At 42.4% G+C, this 17,442-nt stretch overlaps 6 protein-coding genes across 6 annotated transcripts; 3 read left to right on the top strand and 3 right to left on the bottom strand.

Moving 5' to 3' along the window:
- Positions 1 to 728: 728 nt before the first annotated feature.
- VE01_06270 (uncharacterized protein) lies at positions 729 to 3,304 on the bottom strand (the record flags this gene model as incomplete). Its single annotated transcript, XM_018275723.1, has 5 exons — positions 729 to 1,579; positions 1,632 to 2,326; positions 2,378 to 2,421; positions 2,479 to 2,775; positions 2,825 to 3,304. 5 exons carry the CDS (start codon positions 3,302 to 3,304, stop codon positions 729 to 731), a joined length of 2,367 nt encoding a protein of 788 aa, XP_018128380.1.
- A 3,780-nt stretch (positions 3,305 to 7,084) lies between these two features.
- Positions 7,085 to 7,549, top strand: VE01_06269 (uncharacterized protein; the record flags this gene model as incomplete). Its single annotated transcript, XM_018275722.1, has 1 exon — positions 7,085 to 7,549. One exon carries the CDS (start codon positions 7,085 to 7,087, stop codon positions 7,547 to 7,549), a length of 465 nt encoding a protein of 154 aa, XP_018128448.1.
- Positions 7,550 to 8,015: 466 nt separating this feature from the next.
- Positions 8,016 to 8,963, bottom strand: VE01_06268 (uncharacterized protein). Its single transcript, XM_018275721.2, has one exon. The coding sequence runs from the start codon at positions 8,789 to 8,791 to the stop codon at positions 8,096 to 8,098; it is 696 nt and encodes a 231-aa protein (XP_018128449.1). The 5' UTR covers positions 8,792 to 8,963; the 3' UTR covers positions 8,016 to 8,095.
- Positions 8,964 to 10,565: 1,602 nt separating this feature from the next.
- On the top strand, positions 10,566 to 11,891 carry VE01_06267 (uncharacterized protein). Its single transcript, XM_018275720.2, has one exon. It carries the CDS (start codon positions 10,582 to 10,584, stop codon positions 11,833 to 11,835), a length of 1,254 nt encoding a protein of 417 aa, XP_018128440.2. The 5' UTR covers positions 10,566 to 10,581; the 3' UTR covers positions 11,836 to 11,891.
- Positions 11,892 to 12,147: 256 nt separating this feature from the next.
- Positions 12,148 to 13,976, bottom strand: VE01_06266 (terpene cyclase; the record flags this gene model as incomplete). The annotated part of the gene is made up of 8 exons (XM_018275719.1): positions 12,148 to 12,226; positions 12,564 to 12,787; positions 12,851 to 12,884; positions 12,944 to 13,033; positions 13,085 to 13,241; positions 13,290 to 13,547; positions 13,600 to 13,730; positions 13,786 to 13,976. 8 exons carry the CDS (start codon positions 13,974 to 13,976, stop codon positions 12,148 to 12,150), a joined length of 1,164 nt encoding a protein of 387 aa, XP_018128441.1.
- A 972-nt stretch (positions 13,977 to 14,948) lies between these two features.
- Positions 14,949 to 16,737, top strand: VE01_06265 (uncharacterized protein; the record flags this gene model as incomplete). Its single annotated transcript, XM_059463773.1, has 7 exons — positions 14,949 to 14,985; positions 15,041 to 15,166; positions 15,243 to 15,327; positions 15,436 to 15,504; positions 15,564 to 16,181; positions 16,254 to 16,621; positions 16,735 to 16,737. Exons 2-7 carry the CDS (start codon positions 15,065 to 15,067, stop codon positions 16,735 to 16,737), a joined length of 1,245 nt encoding a protein of 414 aa, XP_059319520.1. The 5' UTR covers positions 14,949 to 14,985; positions 15,041 to 15,064.
- Between the last annotated feature and the right edge of the window lie 705 nt (positions 16,738 to 17,442).

Here is a 17,442-nt window from a genome sequence, read left to right as displayed (position 1 = left end):
CTTTGGGAAAAGGTACCTTTCTTAGAAGGTACCCGACAAAAGAAAGGTGCCTGTTAGGAAAGGCACCTGTGTAGAGCAAGGTGCCTCCTTAGAAGGGCACCTATGGGAATCGGTACCTGCAATAAGTGTGGCACCTCTTACAGGACGCACACGTGATTGGATTAGTAGGAATAGTGAGAATAGTTAGAGAGTCTGCTATTCCAACTATTCCCTTTAGCACGACGCCACTATATAAGTAGATAGATAGTTCTTAGATAGGAGCTTCGTGCTCAACTCAATATAGTATTCTGTTATATACTGTAACGTGTTTTACGAAAGCCTTTGTGTCTGATCCCCTGCCTCCTCTGTTAAGTAAACCAACGCAACGAAACCTCTGTGAGTCTTATAGTTTAAGACCCAGCGTTACAATTATATAGTACTATACTTACTAGGCCCTCTAGTAACCTTTCTACTAGTTTTAAACCTATAGATAGTACTTCTTATATACCTTATCCTAACTATATAATAGAATCTTTACTTCATTTATAATAATTATACTAGGCCTAACATTACTTATCTAGTCCCCTAGTAAGTCCTAATAGTTCTTACTATAAAGACTGTTTAGATTATTAGTTGTTCCCTTCCCTTAAGGGGTGTGTAATATAGCATAATAGCCATTAAATAGTGTATATTTAACAGAATTAATAATAATAAAAAGACCAAGTTACTTAACAATTCAAGACATATCCTTAGGAATTCAACTCCTCCTTACCCTCCTCTAGCGCCTTAATCTTCTGCTCTAACGCCAGTCGCTCCCCCTTCGTAAACGCATCCTCGCCCGCAATATCATTTATCTGGTCATCATTCATCTTTGAGGTGAACGATAGCTTGATGACCTTAATCGGGCTATTCTCTCCCGTAAGGAGATAATCGTCCATACCTTGCGCAATCACAGTGTCCACGAACCGCCTCATTGCAACCTTGTAGTATGCGTGCAGGACGTCGTGGTGATCCTGAACTACATTCTCTTCGTTGCTGTTTGACATTGCGAGGGCAGCGGCGGAGACCTCGATGGCTTTAACGGGTATATAATCCCCTCCTTTCGATTTTGTAGTCGGAATTGCTGAATTGTTGGTGGCTTTGACTAGGCGGGCATATCGCATCTCGTTCAGCGCGGTGCTGTAGCTCTCGTTCTTGGTGAGGAGAGTGCCGCGGTGCTCGACCTTGAGGATGTACTCGACGTGTTTAATGGCGGAGCTGTACTTTGCAACGAGGTCGTCCATAAAAAATGAGAGTAGCGCGTTTCGCACCTTGCTCTCTGGGCAGACAATGCTTAAGAGACGACAGATAAAATCGTGTACGTACACAATGATATCGTTTATGAAGGATAACGTGATACCACCCCAATTGCTCGATTGTTTTTGCCAAAGCACAGGCAGGATTCTGAGATCTATCGCTGGTAGGCCGTAACCTCTCGATTCCAGGTACTGACGTCTAATCCAGTCGAGAATGTTGGTTTTGTCTGCGTCTAATATGTTGAAGCTTTGGCTAAGAACATTGTCAAGTTCAGGGAAAACCCGACCTATGGGTTTCGGTGTTGCTATATTTGATATTAGTAGTTTCTCTAAATAATTGTTGTAAGGAGTTCAAACGTTCAACTTCATATCCCTTGCCACTTTCATTTTCGTCTGTCGCACTTTCATTTTCAGAGGCGATACTTATTGCTTCATCCGCATCCTCATCCTCATCATTGCCACTGCCATTGCCCTCGTCGTTGTCGAACTTGTAAGTGTGCCCCTTCGTTCTAATCTCTTTCTCAAATAGATCGTATCGATTCACTATTAGCGTTGGCAATCGGAGACATTTGTCGTTTTGAAAGATTTCATCTCGATAATCGGCGTCCAGTGCGAGCTTGGATAGATCTTTAAACTTCGCTGCAATTTCCTCAAGGTAAACTCTCTGTTGCTGAGGTGTCGCTCGCTCTGTGCCAATCATGGCTAGCTGTTTCTTTGCCAGGATCAGGTCTTGCGCAAGTTGACTTTTGATCTTAGGGAACTCTTTTTTGACCATGTCGGTCAACAGAACTGTTAGTCGTTTTTTCAGTTCGTCAACTCCAACCCGACTCTTTGGAAGTGCTGACCAAAGCTTCTTGTTGAAGAATTCTTGCTCCTTAGTTCTACGAGAGAGGGAGTCGTTCCGCCCATTCAAGCCTTTCTGAGCATCCAAGTCTTTCTGTGAAAGATTCCGAAGCACATGGTATCCATGTGTAAGCTTGTGCTGCTTCCCATTTATGAGATCAAACACTCTCCCTTCTTCGCCATCACCGACTATATCAGGCTTTGTTAAGCTAGTAAATATTGTTAAAGATGTTCCATGATTTTAGTAAACCATTACTTACATGCCTAATGTCCGAAGACCTTTAGGATCCGCTTTTTTAGCTATCTAATATAGTGTTAGCATAGTTGAATTTCAAAGACATAACACCTTCGCCTTGCTTACTGAAAGTATTTCCTGGGTAGCGACGTCATTATTTATACCAATGACTGCTAGGATAATTGTTCTCTCATCCTTGATCCAATAGTTGACCATTTCCTTCACCATTGCCATGTCTTTGGACGTAGTAGTCCCTTTCGTCTCAGTTCTGAAGATCCCTGGAATATCGATAATGCTCAGGTTGTCACGGCCTGGACCGCAAAGCTCTACCTTGAAGACGTCTTCACTGAAAGTAGGCTTGCTCTTACTACCATCGACATCAAACAGCTCTTCTGGTTTAGGAACACCCATAGCGTCACAGGCCTAGAAAACGTTATGAATATATCTGTATGCAGGAGTTCTAGACACTAACTTCGTTCAAAATTGATAAGAAGTTACCGCCATCAAGGACAGTCAACTCTCTCTTAAAATCCTGCAATTGCTCCTTTTCCTCATCGGACCTTGACGGACCAGGGATGATTGAAACGGTAATTCTTGGTTTTGAGGCACTTTGAAAGGTAATATTAGTAGCAAACCTAGTGCAAAGTGTGCCACTTCGAGGAAGCGGCAATTCCATCACTGCTTCTAGCACAGAGCTCTTGCCGCTCGATTGGTCGCCAACCACAACAAGCTGAGGAAGTGATACAAACTCATGAACTCCTAATTCTCGAAGCTTGTCAATTTTTTGCAAGAGATCTTTGTCGGAGAGCTCGGCATGGACTCCTAATTCTCGAAGCCTGTCGATTTTTGGCAAGAGATCTTGGTCCGAGAGCTGGGAATGCATTCCATCGATTGGTTCCATCTGGGGAATCGCGTCAAAGTACATTGTATTCGAACGGCTGGAATCTCCCATGGCGATATAATGATTATCCAATGTTTCAGATTATAGGACCAAAAATGGAAAACTGATAGGTGCAAAATGCCGTCTGAAGGAAGTCGAGTCTTGATTCACTAGTCGTATAGGAACAGAGAGTTTTTGAGAAAATAATAGAGGTATGAGCTAAATCGTCTTGACGAGGCGTCTTGATAGAAAAAGGACAATAGAAATAGACACGCTGGCATCGTCTTATACCATTCCAGACCTTATCCTTGGATTACAACTTCAAACATTCCATACCCTGCGCGTACATCAGGGGCACATGAAAGATCCCCCCGAAGTCACGCTAGAGGAGCAAGTTCTGGATTCAGCGACATCGCCGTCCCTTCTCACAGCATTACCTGCAGCCTTGTACAGAATATCAGACGACTAATAAAGGGACGGGGTCGCACAGCGCGTAAATAACAGCCAGAACAGTGCATACTGCATACGAGCCCTTGCAAACACAGTTGGGATTTGGGGATTTGTCGGGGATTCCGGGAAATACGCCCGTGCTTGGGTGTCCCTGCGGGCGCGCCGTGTGAGACATTGGCTCAGTTGATGAGAAAAGCTGTCAGAACTCAGGGTCTTGGCCGTGCCCCAGAAATCCCATAAGTAGCCAAGTAGAACCATTAGATAGTTAATTAATTTAATTGATCTATATACTATTTTTCTGTTTTGACCGTTGTGATACCAGTCGGCGCCGCTTGCACTTTTGGGAGCCGTGAGAATAACACACGTTTTGGGTGTAGATTACTGGAATCCCAGCTTTCTCCCTACAAAGACTTGGCCCCAACAACCAGGAAGCGAAATGAGCAAGGACTCTACCACACGTCAGCCTCCCATCATCAATCCCCAGCGATGAAGACCGTGGTTGTTTCATAATGTTTCTTCATACTCAATAAAGTACCGTTTTAGAACGCATCCCATTCCATCGGGATCCCGACTCAGTAGAGTAGGATGCGCTCTAGAGAGCTTATTCCCCCGCGACGCGGGAAGCCCGAAGCTCCCCGTGTCAACTTAGGCGAGTGTCAAATCATGCCCAATCCCAAATGCATGCGTACAACAAGTGAAACGCCAACAAGCTGCCCAATGCTTGCGAGCTGAAGTAGATCAAGTTTAGAAGTTAAACACTACTAGCCTAATGCTGGTATCATGCCCGGCCTCCAACCCAACAATATGGCTGGGAGTAGGACACGGATAGCGAAACAGTACCCTGTATATCTATGTCTGAATATAACCGTGGGTGGAAGCAAGTGCGCGCACTAGAAGCAAGTGCGCGCAACCAGGGCTAAATTTGCAGGTATCTTTACATAGTAAATTATATGTAAAAGTACAAATGGTCAATAAATTGTAATAATTACTATGCTATTACTAACATAGAAGTACATATAAATAATAATAAACATTCTAAATAACTTCATTAAAAGAGAAATAATAATACATTAATATACTCTATTACCTATAACGTATTTCATAAGTGAGTTAGCTACCTAAACGAGTTAGCTACTAAAACACTAAAACGCGTTAACTTAACAAAAGTTAATATGCTACAACTAACATAAGCCTAATCCTCTAATTAAGAGGGTAGAATACTATTAGCTATTTAAGCACTAAAGGAACATTAATTTAAGAGTGTCTAAGCTACTACATTATTATATAACGTGTTACATAGCACCCTTACTAATAGAATAAATAGAATGACCTCTTAACGCAACTCTACCCCTAACATATAGAAGTTAACTCTATATAAAGAGTTAGCTCTTATTTAGTATATCCTTAACCTAGATTTACATAGATTTCTACCCTAGCTATAGGGTGTATAAGAAATGGTAGATCTTCTACTCTCTAAACAAGGCAAGAGCCCTATTAAGAAGAATTAGACTACTAACTTTATAAAGCGTTGTATAGAAATCAAAGTAAAGTTTAGCTAGAAGTATAATTATAAACGAGCAAAATGTAAAGATCTTAAGATAATTTAAGAGTAGTTCTCTCTTATACAAAACATAGTTATAAAGTATAGCATCTTAGAGTAGGATATCTATAACTTTAATAAAGTAGGTTTTATAATAGGAGTTATTGCTACTATAAAGGTAGTTATAAGCTTAGAAGTAAAGAGTTGTCTAAAGACTATATAGCTAAGAAATAGGGAATAGGTGTTAATTATCTAAGGTGTTAATTTATATAGATAGGCACTCCTACTGTTTATTATTTTTAAGGCATAGAATCACCTCTCTACTTAGTATAAGGACTTAGGATTATTAGACAATTAGGTGATTATGCTAAGTAAGAATAGGTAGACTTTAAATTTAATTAGGTATAAGTAGATTTAACACTTTAATTAACATATAAACAGTCGTTTAATTAGAACCTATTACCTTCTTATTCTTAATAGATATAAGAGCTACCTCTTAGCTTAATTTTAGCACTACTATATAGAATAGGAGATAATTACCCTCTATATACTACTATACTCCTTATACATTCTTTAGCTACTTAACGTAAGTTACTTTACTCTATTAAAGCTTTTATATAGACGTTAGATTAAAACCTTTATATAGAATAGGCTAAACTATATTATAAAACTTAAGTTTCTCTCTACATTTAAAGAAGCATTTAAAGCTACATTTATAGAGTAGAACATTAAGAGTAGATTCTAAGTAATAGGGCTAGTTCTATAGAAGCTATAGAGTGTCCTCTCTTACTTAAATCTACACTTAAGGACTTTAACCCCTTCTATAGTTAAGAGTAATAATTAGACTTTAAAGACTCCTTAAACTATAAGGGAGCTTAATTTTTAAATAGAGCATATTAAGAACTATGTTATATAACATTAGAATAGCTCTCCTACCTTAATTAATAATGCTATTAGCTACCTTATTAAGGGGGTATAAGTTATAATACATTCTACTATTCTACTTAAGGTAGAAGTTAAGGCTCTATAAGTAGCAAATAAATAGAAAAAGAGGAGGGAAAGGAAGCGTAAGAGGTATATAATGTAAGGGAGTAGTCTCTCTATATAAGAGGGAGAGGATATTGTTTAAAGTGCTAAAGTTAAAGCTTAAGTCTATATAGAGGTAGTAAGTAAGAGTAGTTAGTAGGTAGGCTCTAAGGGCTAATAGAAGAACTATAGCTTATATAGTATTATAGGCTATAACTCCTATATATATAAGAGGCATAAGGATTTAATTATAATTAAATAAGGGTCATTATATAGGGTAGTAGTATAGAAGTAGGTAGTAATAGTTAAATTTAGTGTTTTAGTAGCTAACTAGTTTAGGTAGCTAACTTGCTTATAAAATACGTTAACTATTAAGTTTTAGATATTCTAGTAACGTATTTTATAAGCGAGTTAGCTACCTAAATAAGCTTGTTGTTCCACAGTTTGATAATTGGAACTATGTGCATATGGAAGAACTGGCAAAGTTGAAATTAGGCACTGTGGCAGACGAAGAGATATTTCGTCAGAGGGCAACAGAATATACTTCACGCCATATCATGAACGGTTGATCCCCTGGGTCAACAGATTACGGAGGGTCGTTTTCCCCGGCGGTGGAAAATGGAAAGAAGAAGATAGGCACCTCTACTCTCGGATGAAGGAAATTTTTAGGAAGCGCAGAAAGACCCGAAGGTGGCGGATTAGATGCGCCAACTTAATTGTGCTATAATTGTAGAAGTCACTGCAAAGAATGATACAGGCCGAATCGGGGCCAGCTGTGCCAAATCAAACATGGGAAATGTAAATCGAGAGCAGGTCATGGAGTGGGCTATGTGTGCATGCCTCGCTCAGAGCAGCTGCAAGCAGCGGACTTAGCCGCTGTCTTTGCTGATGGGGTGGACATCGACAGCGAAATTGGTGACACAATTGTGTTTGCCCCTCGTCTAGTGCAGCTACAAACAGCGGGCTCAGCTAGGCCAGCGGACTCAGCTACTGCCTTAGCTAAGGGGGTGGACATTGAAGCAGAATATGAACTTCCAAATGAGAATCAGTTTCCGACCCCTATAGCTACACCTGACCCAACGTTAGGGATGACGATTCACGAAACCCAGACAGACAGCCAGGATAACCCTATTCATGTACAGAGAGAGATTGGATTAGATGTCGATGAAGGCAATATCCTCACTGGCAGACGTATCAGGAAGACCCCTATTCTGGAGAGAGCATCGTACTTCCTAAGGGGGTGGAGCCGCCTGGTATCAGACCAGAATCAGGAAAAGACCCAGGACCAGGTCTCAGAATAGTACGAGGAACACAGAAATTACTTGAGACAGCTACAGACGCTTCCTTCGCAGACCATCCAGATAGGAAAAGCACTCAAGGCTTCCTGTTCAAGTTATTCCGAGGATCAGTGGACTGGAAATCAAATAAGTTTAGAACCAATGCAGAATCAGAGCTTCTGGCAGCTTCAGACGCAGCTACACAGCTGATATAGTGGAAGAGACTATTCAAGCAGGTTGAACTAGAACTAAACGAGGACTCTACAATCAGCTGCGACAACCTACAGACAGTCCGGCTCATGAATCAATCATCGATCAAGCTGCTTACAAAGCTACGCCACGTTTTATATTCATGGACATTGGCTACGGGAACAGGTCCAGCTAGGAAATATCAAGATCAGCTGGGTCTCGACCTCCCAGATGATAGCAGACGGCTTCACAAAGCCACTGCCGAAGCAGAAACACGACACTTTCGAGAAGCAACTCAACTTGGTCGATATCGCCCACTTGATATTGCCACTAGAGTTACAGTGCTATTGAATGATCGTTACAGTGATAGTATCGGTACTATCAATAATCCAAATCAATCCGCGGCAGGGGTATCTGAAGCCGTTTCATCGCTTCCATCCTCCCCTCCTCCTCTTCCTCATCATCCACCACCCTCGTATAATTATCGTTTTTCCCCCCATTACTATCACGGTAGTCATGGTACGCCCCGCTCGTCTCCTCATCAATCCACTCCCCTGTCCTCCTATCCACAATCCGAACATTCCTCCTTGGACACGCTCCCCAGTACGTCTCTTTAATAAAGTCTGTCCACTGCGGCCACAACCCATCACTCACTAAGAGATTAAAGCTCTCTAGCTTAGGGAAATCGGGGAGTTTGTGAACGTGGTTGTGGTAGAAAAATTCTGACTCATCCAACCCCTGTTCATTCACTAACTCAATCCTTAAATGCCTAACCTCATCTCTTTCCAGGATATTTTTGTCTGCTAGTAGTCTGCTTCTCATCTGTATAACGTCGCAATCAAAGTTCGCCCAAATGTAGCGTGGAGACGAGTTAATGATAAAGGCTTTTCGGTAGCTGCAATGTTCGCGGGATTCCGAACATGCTCTGGTTACAGCTGGTACTGCAGTGGGAGACCAATAACCTTGGTTGTGATTCCATGTTTTTCTGACTCTAAGAACTCGATCCTCCGTCGCGAATCCCCAGATCTGGATGCGTAGTTCGAGGGTAAGGCGGGGGAAGGGATGGAAAGTCGCCATTGACTTTTGAGTATTTTTGGTATTTGAGTATGAAGGTTAAAAAGTCGCAGGTTAATTTTAGCGGTCTTAAATAAGCGCCGGACAGCGTTGTCGAATGAGCTTAGATAGTGGACTAGCGGAGCCCAGTAAATACGAGAGCAAAAGGTGGCATTGCACACTTTGTCTAGGGAGGGGGTCCAAGAACATTTAAATACTTGCAGGATGGATTGACCTCACTATGCTAAGCTTATCTGAGTTTGTCGCATAGAATTTGTCGCTCAATACCTTGCACTTTTCTAGGTGTTTCGTGAGTCGCTGTTTTGCTGTACTGTACATATACCTTATCCATGGTTAGTTCGTGCGCACCTGGATCCCAAGATCACATACCTAACTTATTTAAATTTCACTACCTTACAGGTCGCGCAAGCATCCAAACGCCAGACATGCAAATTTAAACTAAACATGTGCTTCATCATAGTCGAATTTGAAGCTGTGAACAATATAGTAAAGTCTAGGGACAGCGCCTATACTTCTACATATGGTGTGTGATACAGTGCTGGGTAAAGCGTCATCCCGTGTTATTTGGGTTTGCACGAGGATTGTCTCATTTTCAAGCTCAAGTGAAAACTGCTGCCTAAACTGGCATGAACAGTGTGAATGGCCCATGAGCGTTAGGAACGATGATACGTGTGCATACCCCCTCGTGCTCATCGGCATCATCGTTTATTACCGTCCTATTGAGGAGCAACACGCACACATAACACACATAAAACACCACGGCATAGGTAAAGGCCGTAGTCCCATTAATTCTACGTTTGGTTCGCGCAGTCGGAAATCACGCTGTCCTACATGTAAACCACGTGTGTATACCACGTGCCAATGTATTCGTGCATCCGTGCATCACACGTTTCCTGTATCCCCTCTTTCCTTGAGAAAACAAAGGTTCCCTTAACACCTTGGCCTCCCTTTCTTCGCCCCTCACTCTCATTTCTTATGAAGGCAAACCGAAAGTCAGAGTTGACGTCATGACCGAATCAATCGAAACGAGTTCGTTTATCAACAGAGAGGTACAAAACGACATGCAACCGATTTGTTGAAGTACCAGAATATGAGGACGCAGACAAATTGTAGGGCGTCTCTAGTGACCGGAACTTCTGGTTTTTGGCGTAGCGGTCAGAAAGCTCAACATTACAGTATATAAGATAAAATTGAATTACCACACTACCTAAGGGGGCTACGTATACTAATTATAGAGCTCGGGGGGTTTCCTCAGAAAACCTTGACGAACCGAAATCCCTCAGCTTCAGCTGTGATAGAATTCAGTGGCTGCATATAGGTACTTACCACGACCCAAGCCTGAGCCAATACGAACGGACACTTCATAGTATATTAGGGTATCCACTGTCATAGCTCCTAGGTGCACTAGCACGCAGTTCCCCTGAAGGGTCGTAGACGATGATAAATTGAGAATTCATGCATCACAAGTTTAGATAACGTTACATCATCTAGTCCGTACAAGGAGACACCTTAACCCCATGAATAGAAACGTCTCCTTCGCCAACTAGTCCACAAACAATTCATCATAGAAGCACTACAAATCCTAATCCGTACTAAAACATGCCTTGTGGTACTTGAAGGTGACTGCGCCTATAGTTAGGATATAAAGTTAATACGCAGTATCATAGAAAAGTCACGGAAATATATACGATAACTATTTTTGGAGCAAATATCGTCTGCTTTCTATCCTATACCAAATTTTATCTAAGATGCCTCGTACACAGGAATTGACTGGGGACCTTACCAATCCCGACATGGTATCAACAAGCGAGCTAGAGTCATCGACAACATCAACAACATCAACACCGTTAACACCCCAATCACTTAAAAGCTCAGATCTAGTTCTGGTACCTTCTTCAAGGCTCGATATACGATCCGACCAAGAGATTACTGCATGGCTTCAAACACCTCATCCAATCACCTCTGACAAAAATGTGTGGGCATTTTGGCATTCAGGCTTCTCGCAAATGTCTCCCTGGGTCCAGCGAAATGTGATCAACTGGGTGCGTCGACTCGGACCTGAATGGACTGTCCACATTCTCGATCGTGTCCCCGGATCTGCTACCAACATTTCCCACATCATCGATTCTTCCTTCTTTCCAGCTGCTTTCAATGAGCACACTATGAGTGGTCCTCACGTCGGTCCCCACTCAGCAGACTTGATCCGCCTCCCTCTTCTTTATCTCTATGGAGGAGTCTGGATGGACGCCGGCACTTTCCTCTTCAGACACATCGACGATATCTGCTGGAAAACAATTGAGGATACAAACACGCCATATCAAATGGCCGGTTTTGTCATCGAGATCCGACCCGGTGTTGACGCGATGTTGAATGGCTTCATTGCTGCTAAGCGAGGAAACGGTTTCATAAAACGGTGGCATGATATTTATGTTGCCCTCTGGGAAGGTGTCACGGAAAGCAAAGGGTTTCATGCTCATCCGCTACTCCGCCACTTACCTCTCCTATCGCCTCCGGTAGACAAGCTAAATTGCCCAGATCTTGGGGTATTAATGGAAGCCTTTAGTGACTACTTGGCGCATTTCCTTTGCTTTGAGAGACTTCGCAAACTGGTTGACCCTGCTGATGGTTTCGATGGCCCAAAATACTACCGAGAGAACATGTTTCTTGTGCCGGCTATGCAGGAGACATACTATTTCCAGATGATGACTGGCTGGAATGGCATCAAGCAATTTGATCTCCTTGCCACGAGGCGTGATGGTGTGCATGATGAAAAATATCTCGAGGCGGAGAAATTTGTGGATGATATGCTGGCGAATACTTCCACCATGAAGCTGTCTCATGGGCCGCCTGGTGCGTTAAGCTCCTTTTTGGCTGACTTATGGGACGACCCAAAGAACCATCACGCCGATAATGAACCTGGAACTTTTGCTGCCTACCTTAGGTATGGAAGTGTTCATCTTGATCAAACTCGTGTTCTTGAGCCTCTCCAAGCTGCTCCTACGATTGAGGAGGTGCTTCATGTAGGAGTGTTAGAGGTACCAGCTTAGTAGATAGGACACTTTTCACGGTGAAATACACCTTGATTTATACATTACATAAAGAGTCTTTCATTCATATTTGCCTCATGGAACTATCCATTTTGCAGACATTCTTATCAAAATCAAAGTAATAAATGGCAAGTAAATGATAAAGCAGGCAAAGTGATAGCTCGTCGTTGAGATCTAAACCGTATGATCAGATCACTATAAAAGGCAAGAAATAATCCAAGTCTAATTTTGAAATGTTGATGCATTCATTGACTTATAGCCAGATAATTCCACCTATTAGACAAAATATCAACAGATGCAGTTCTTTGTGCCTTAGTTGACGATGCTTAGTCCATATTCGATTATATCGATGAACGCGGTGACGAGAGGCATCTCGGCCACAGATTGCGAACTAAAGTCGTAAGAAAAGAGCAATTTAAAATGCCAAAAGAAATTTGAATCATGTATCGTAGCTATATTAAATTTATATTTGATCTTTAAGTTTGCCATGCCGAAGGCAATACGGCAGATACAATGAGCATCGGAAGGAAAGACTGCAATTTATATCTAACATCTAAAGTTGGTTTATCAAACCTACTCATACGACAAATCAAGCAAAACTTCTCTCCTCTTATTGACTTGGGTTTTCTTAAAGTACCTCTCGCAATGATAGCTGTGGAGAAAACAACTAATTAGCGTTGGGAGTCGAAAATTTATTATCCTAGAAGGCAAAGAGCTATGAGACTTACCTCCAGTACGCGGTCCCGACGGCAAGATCTTTACATCCCTGCACATATTCTAGAATATCGGCATCGAGCTTTTTGTTTCCTGTGAAGGGTAGACGAGCTTCAGCTGCTGTGCAAATATCGTAATGCTCCCTGATAAGTGAGAGAACTTTGTCAACTGCCAGTTGCAAATTGAGGTTATATTCGTTCATGAAGAGTATTACTAGGTTTTCGAGCTGCCCCACACGCTGTATACTGTTAGCGAAAGTCCGTGGCTGAGGTATATCTTCTTTCAGAAGGGACAGGCTTACAAATTCCTTTTGAAGGGAGAGGACTTCATTCAGTCTTGGAAGGGATTAATACATGCTTCATAATATGCCTAGTGGGCGCAGTGGATGCCTCACAATGTTGTTAACTTGGTACACTCCTGTATAATGACCTGAATCGATTCATGTTTATGAACCCAGGCTGGGAGCTCAAACTCCATTGCGAATCTAAGATCAAGTTAGTTTAGCCATCACAGTCCAACTTGCAAAGAGACGGACTCATTCTGTGTAATACTTGGGATGACCCCAACATCATCGCTTCTCATCTTGAAGTGATCCCAAGGATTTGGGAGTTTTTCACCCTGACGGACTTCCTGTTGGTTTGCCACGCCGTTGACATAGTCGTGGAGCTCTTTCCGCAATCGCTCTGTCGAAACTAAACAGGGTTAGACGTTAATCCTAAAACTTGATTCACTTTACTTACCTGGCCCTAAGCCGGCGCGAAGCTCTGCAAGAATAGGATAGAACATCTCCACTGTGCCTCTGGAGTTTGGTGGCACTTCGTAATTTGGATTGGGACCAAGGCAGTCTTCGATGCATTTATTAGTCTCTTCGCAGCATAGCAGTGTACCGGTTTTATCATCTGTTAGCTCCCCACCAGTATCAATCTCTAGAATATATGCATTAATAAAGATCTCCTTGTCAAGATGTTGGCCAAAGTACCATCGTCCCAGAAGAATATCTATATCTGAGTGTTAGCTATAAACATTAAGAGGGGTTGCGCTTCGATGTACCAACCCAATACAAGAATTGCGTCAAAACCAGCATTTTATCTCTTGTGCAGTCAGGATAGTATACAGCAGTGAGCAATGCATAATTCCCCCGTGCTCGATGCTTAGCTTTCTTCTTTTCAGATACATTGAGGCTAGAATAATGGTCAGCATCCGTAGAATGTTTTTGTGCTCCACCGTGAGATGTACGTCCTCAACCACACATCAATCTCTTCATTGGTAGAGTCAATATCTGGCTGTAAATTACATCGCCAACTGGGCAGCAGCGTCAGAATATCTGGCACTAGGACTTTCTGATTAACGAGTCTCTTGATCAAAGACTTTCGCTCCTCGATAGGGTCATGATCAACCCTGGTGCTATAGGTAATATCTGGAGTCATATTGGGCAGTGGGAATGGGACTTCGAAAATTTCGTGACAGGAGTTGGAGTGGATTTAGATTGTAACAGAGAATTTGCTGGCGAACTGGAAGGAAGAAAATAAAGAAAATTATCTTATTCTATACTTTATACAAAACCCATCATCTCCAAACTTTCACCAAATCTGACCATCGTAGGATTGAAACCCTACTCAGTCAGAGCAATAAGGAGAAGACGCTGTGCCACCGGAGAAATGGCGTCTACCCCTCTTGGCTACCATCTTCAGGGGGAACTCTCGAGTCAACAAAGGAACGTATCAGACCTATTAGGTTACAAAAGCCCGAAGTTTATTTTGACAGGGGCATTACTGACAGAATGAGGTTATATGGTGACATGACAAGGTAGCATTGTTAACGATCGCGCGATAAAGATACGATAGTTACATTTATTTGGACATTAAGCCTCGTATTATGTTGCTGTGGCTAATACCTACCGTCGCTATGATGTGAATGATCCACAAGGTATGTCACCATGAAATGTCACGTTACCGATTTAATTGTCCTAGCAAGGGTTTTAGAATTTCGATGCTTACTTAGGGAAGGTGCTAACTCTCTCGAGAAAATGCGCGTGATACTAGTGTATGCATAGGGTTTGATCTCTTCAATAACAATTCTTTTGAAAGTTGATAAATTTGCTTGCCTTTATGTTAATGACATACTTGTATTGAAAATATCTGCGCAGCTGTTTGAAATTCTACTTTACTTGAATAGACAATAATTTGCAAGTTGCAGTACTTCAGAAATTGACGCTCAAAGGCTCCAGAGATGGGGTCATATTTTGATGCTCTCTTTGCGCCAGCGCCATTAGCTACTGGCGGGCTCCTCATCTTGGTCGCTCTGCTATCGATGATTTTAAGACCCACCAAATCATTTAATGTGCCATTCGTGGGCGTGGAGGATAGAGACATGAGTAAGATGAAAGCAAAATACGTCCACGAAGCCGATACGCTCCTTCGAGAGGGCTATGATAAGGTTTTCGATGATTCTCTAACAAATGTGGATTGCAGCTCACATTTCGTTTTCTTAGTTCCCAGCATCAATTTTTCAAGTCATGACACCAGATGGACCGCGTTTATTCCTTCCCCGAAGCTTTGCAAATGAGCTCAAGGGCTATCCACGACATGAAATGAGTGGAATGAAGGCAACTACAGATGTTAGAGCCCAATTTATGTTCTTCACATGAGGGCCATTTTTAGATCTTATGGCTGACTTGAGTGTTGTATTCGTAGCGGCTTTTAGGTGAATACACAACGATAGACCACGAAAGCCAAACAGGACTGAACTCGATCAAAATTGATCTCAATCGACATCTAGGTTTGTGAAGTTGTGTTTTTACACTACCTATACCATTAGCAACACTCTCTGGCTCTTCCCAAGATATGGTTCTTGCTAGGAATTAACTAATACAGTGCCAACTTCTAGGCACATTCGTTGTGGACGTTGCAGACGAGGTAAAATATTGCTTCCAGACCCAATTCCCAGACTGCGAAGGCATGCCAACCAACATTATGCATAATTCAATCTTTGGTCCATAGCTAACTGGGGAACAGATTGGACACCCATCAACCTTAACGACAAGCTTCCTCACATCGTCGCCCAAGCCTCCGCTCTAATTTTTGTTGGTCCAGCACTCAACCGAAACAAGGAATGGCTTAACTGTACAACCACCTTCGCAGCTGACGTTATGATTGGCGGAGAGAAACTCAAGACCTGGAAACCAATCTTGCGACCTGTGGCCCAATACTTCATCCCTGAGGTCCGCCGCATACGATCTGACCATGCCTTTGCACACACTCTTCTGCTTCCCGTCCTCAAATCTCGAGCGGAAGAAGAATCGCGTCAAGGAGACAAGTATGTCAAGCCGAATGATATGATCCAGTGGATTCAGGACCGCGCAAGGAAATCAGGAGACAAGACTGTGGATACGAAGGAGCAGGCGAACTTGCAGATGTTGGCGGCAACAGCTGCGATTCACACGACTAGGATGGCCGTCATTCATGCGATTTATGATCTGGCGGCAAGGCCGGAATATGTCGAGCCTTTGAGAGAAGAAATCGAAAATGTATTGAAAATGAGTGGCGGGACCTTCACAAAACAGTGTTTGACGCAGTTGAGGCGGCTGGATAGTTTCATGAAAGAAAGTCAGAGGCATAATCCGCCATCGATCGGTGAGTTTCAATAAGGATCTATAGACCCCACGAGAGGTTATTTAACTGACCTTCTTGTTTCGCGTTGTGTAGCTACTTTCCAGCGAAAAGCTCTCGTACCTGTGAAACTCTCTAACGGCTTTCATATCCCTAGCGGCACAATCGTCCAATGTAACACCAACATCCTCGAGGAATCGCCCCCCTCTTGGGGTGATCCACTTTCCTTTGATGGATTCCGCTTCTACAAGTTGCGTAGTAAACCTGAGGATACTAATAAATACCAGTTTGCGAGCCCGTCGTTTGATTCTATGCAGTTTGGGCTTGGAAATGATGCCTGTCCAGGGAGGTTTTTTGCTAGTAACCAGATCAAGATTATACTTGTCTATATACTCAGACACTATGAAATTAAGTTTGAGGAAGGAGCGGTGGGGAGGCCGAAGAACATTCTCTTTGAGGTTAATGTAGTGGCTGATCCAACGAAGAATGTGTTGTTTAGGAAAATAAGATAGTGTGCTATAAGGGCAGGTGTTGACAATAAACCAGAAGACAATTAGGGCTCATTTAAAGACTATAGTGAGCGGATGGATTCAACTCTAGATTAGATGAAGCAGGTCCTTATATCTCTAAATCCTATTAACAGCTTGTTTCCTTGCATATCCATTAGGAACAATATAATATGTCAAGGTTACACTCTTTGGTTAAGTCAAAATTTGCTACTTCCTTATGCTTGTTTTTAGCAGCATTGCTAAGACAACGCTATTTAACCTAGTTCTTCACTTTCTGTTCATTAGGTAAGCACTGCATAAAAAGCCCTTGCTTCTTTACTAGATTAAGATAATCCTGTCTAGACATTACCGTCTGTCCTATTATAGCAGGAAGTAGGTCCTTATAAAGGAGTTGAGAATGTTATAGATAGCAGACTATAAAAAGTAAAGGTAATAGGGAGTCTGTCTTTATACTACTTTCAAGCCTCACCTGCGCTCACCCTTACTTACCCTTAATCACCCTGCTCACCCCGCTCACCTAGATCACCCAAACTCTCTATAGCTATCTAAAGTCGCAGTGCGTTACGTCCATCGCGTCTTAATAAGGGACCTACATCTTATGTTGTTAACGTAGTCGCTATCACGGAACTGAGGGTGATAACTGGATTATCGTGAGAGCATCAAAAACTTAAGGCGGCGACGCTCCCGCACTATGTCACCGACCGAAGTAAAAAGCAAGTGGTTGCTTGTAGGTCTGCCATACACAAACTTGAGATCGGTGGATTAGTAGTTGGGTG

Source organism: Pseudogymnoascus verrucosus, assembly GCF_001662655.1.
Source record: "Pseudogymnoascus verrucosus strain UAMH 10579 unplaced genomic scaffold scaffold_36, whole genome shotgun sequence".
NCBI lineage: Eukaryota > Fungi > Ascomycota > Leotiomycetes > Thelebolales > Thelebolaceae > Pseudogymnoascus > Pseudogymnoascus verrucosus.
The sequence above is the reverse complement of the archived record's forward strand: the minus strand, read 5'-3'. Positions and strand labels throughout refer to the sequence as shown.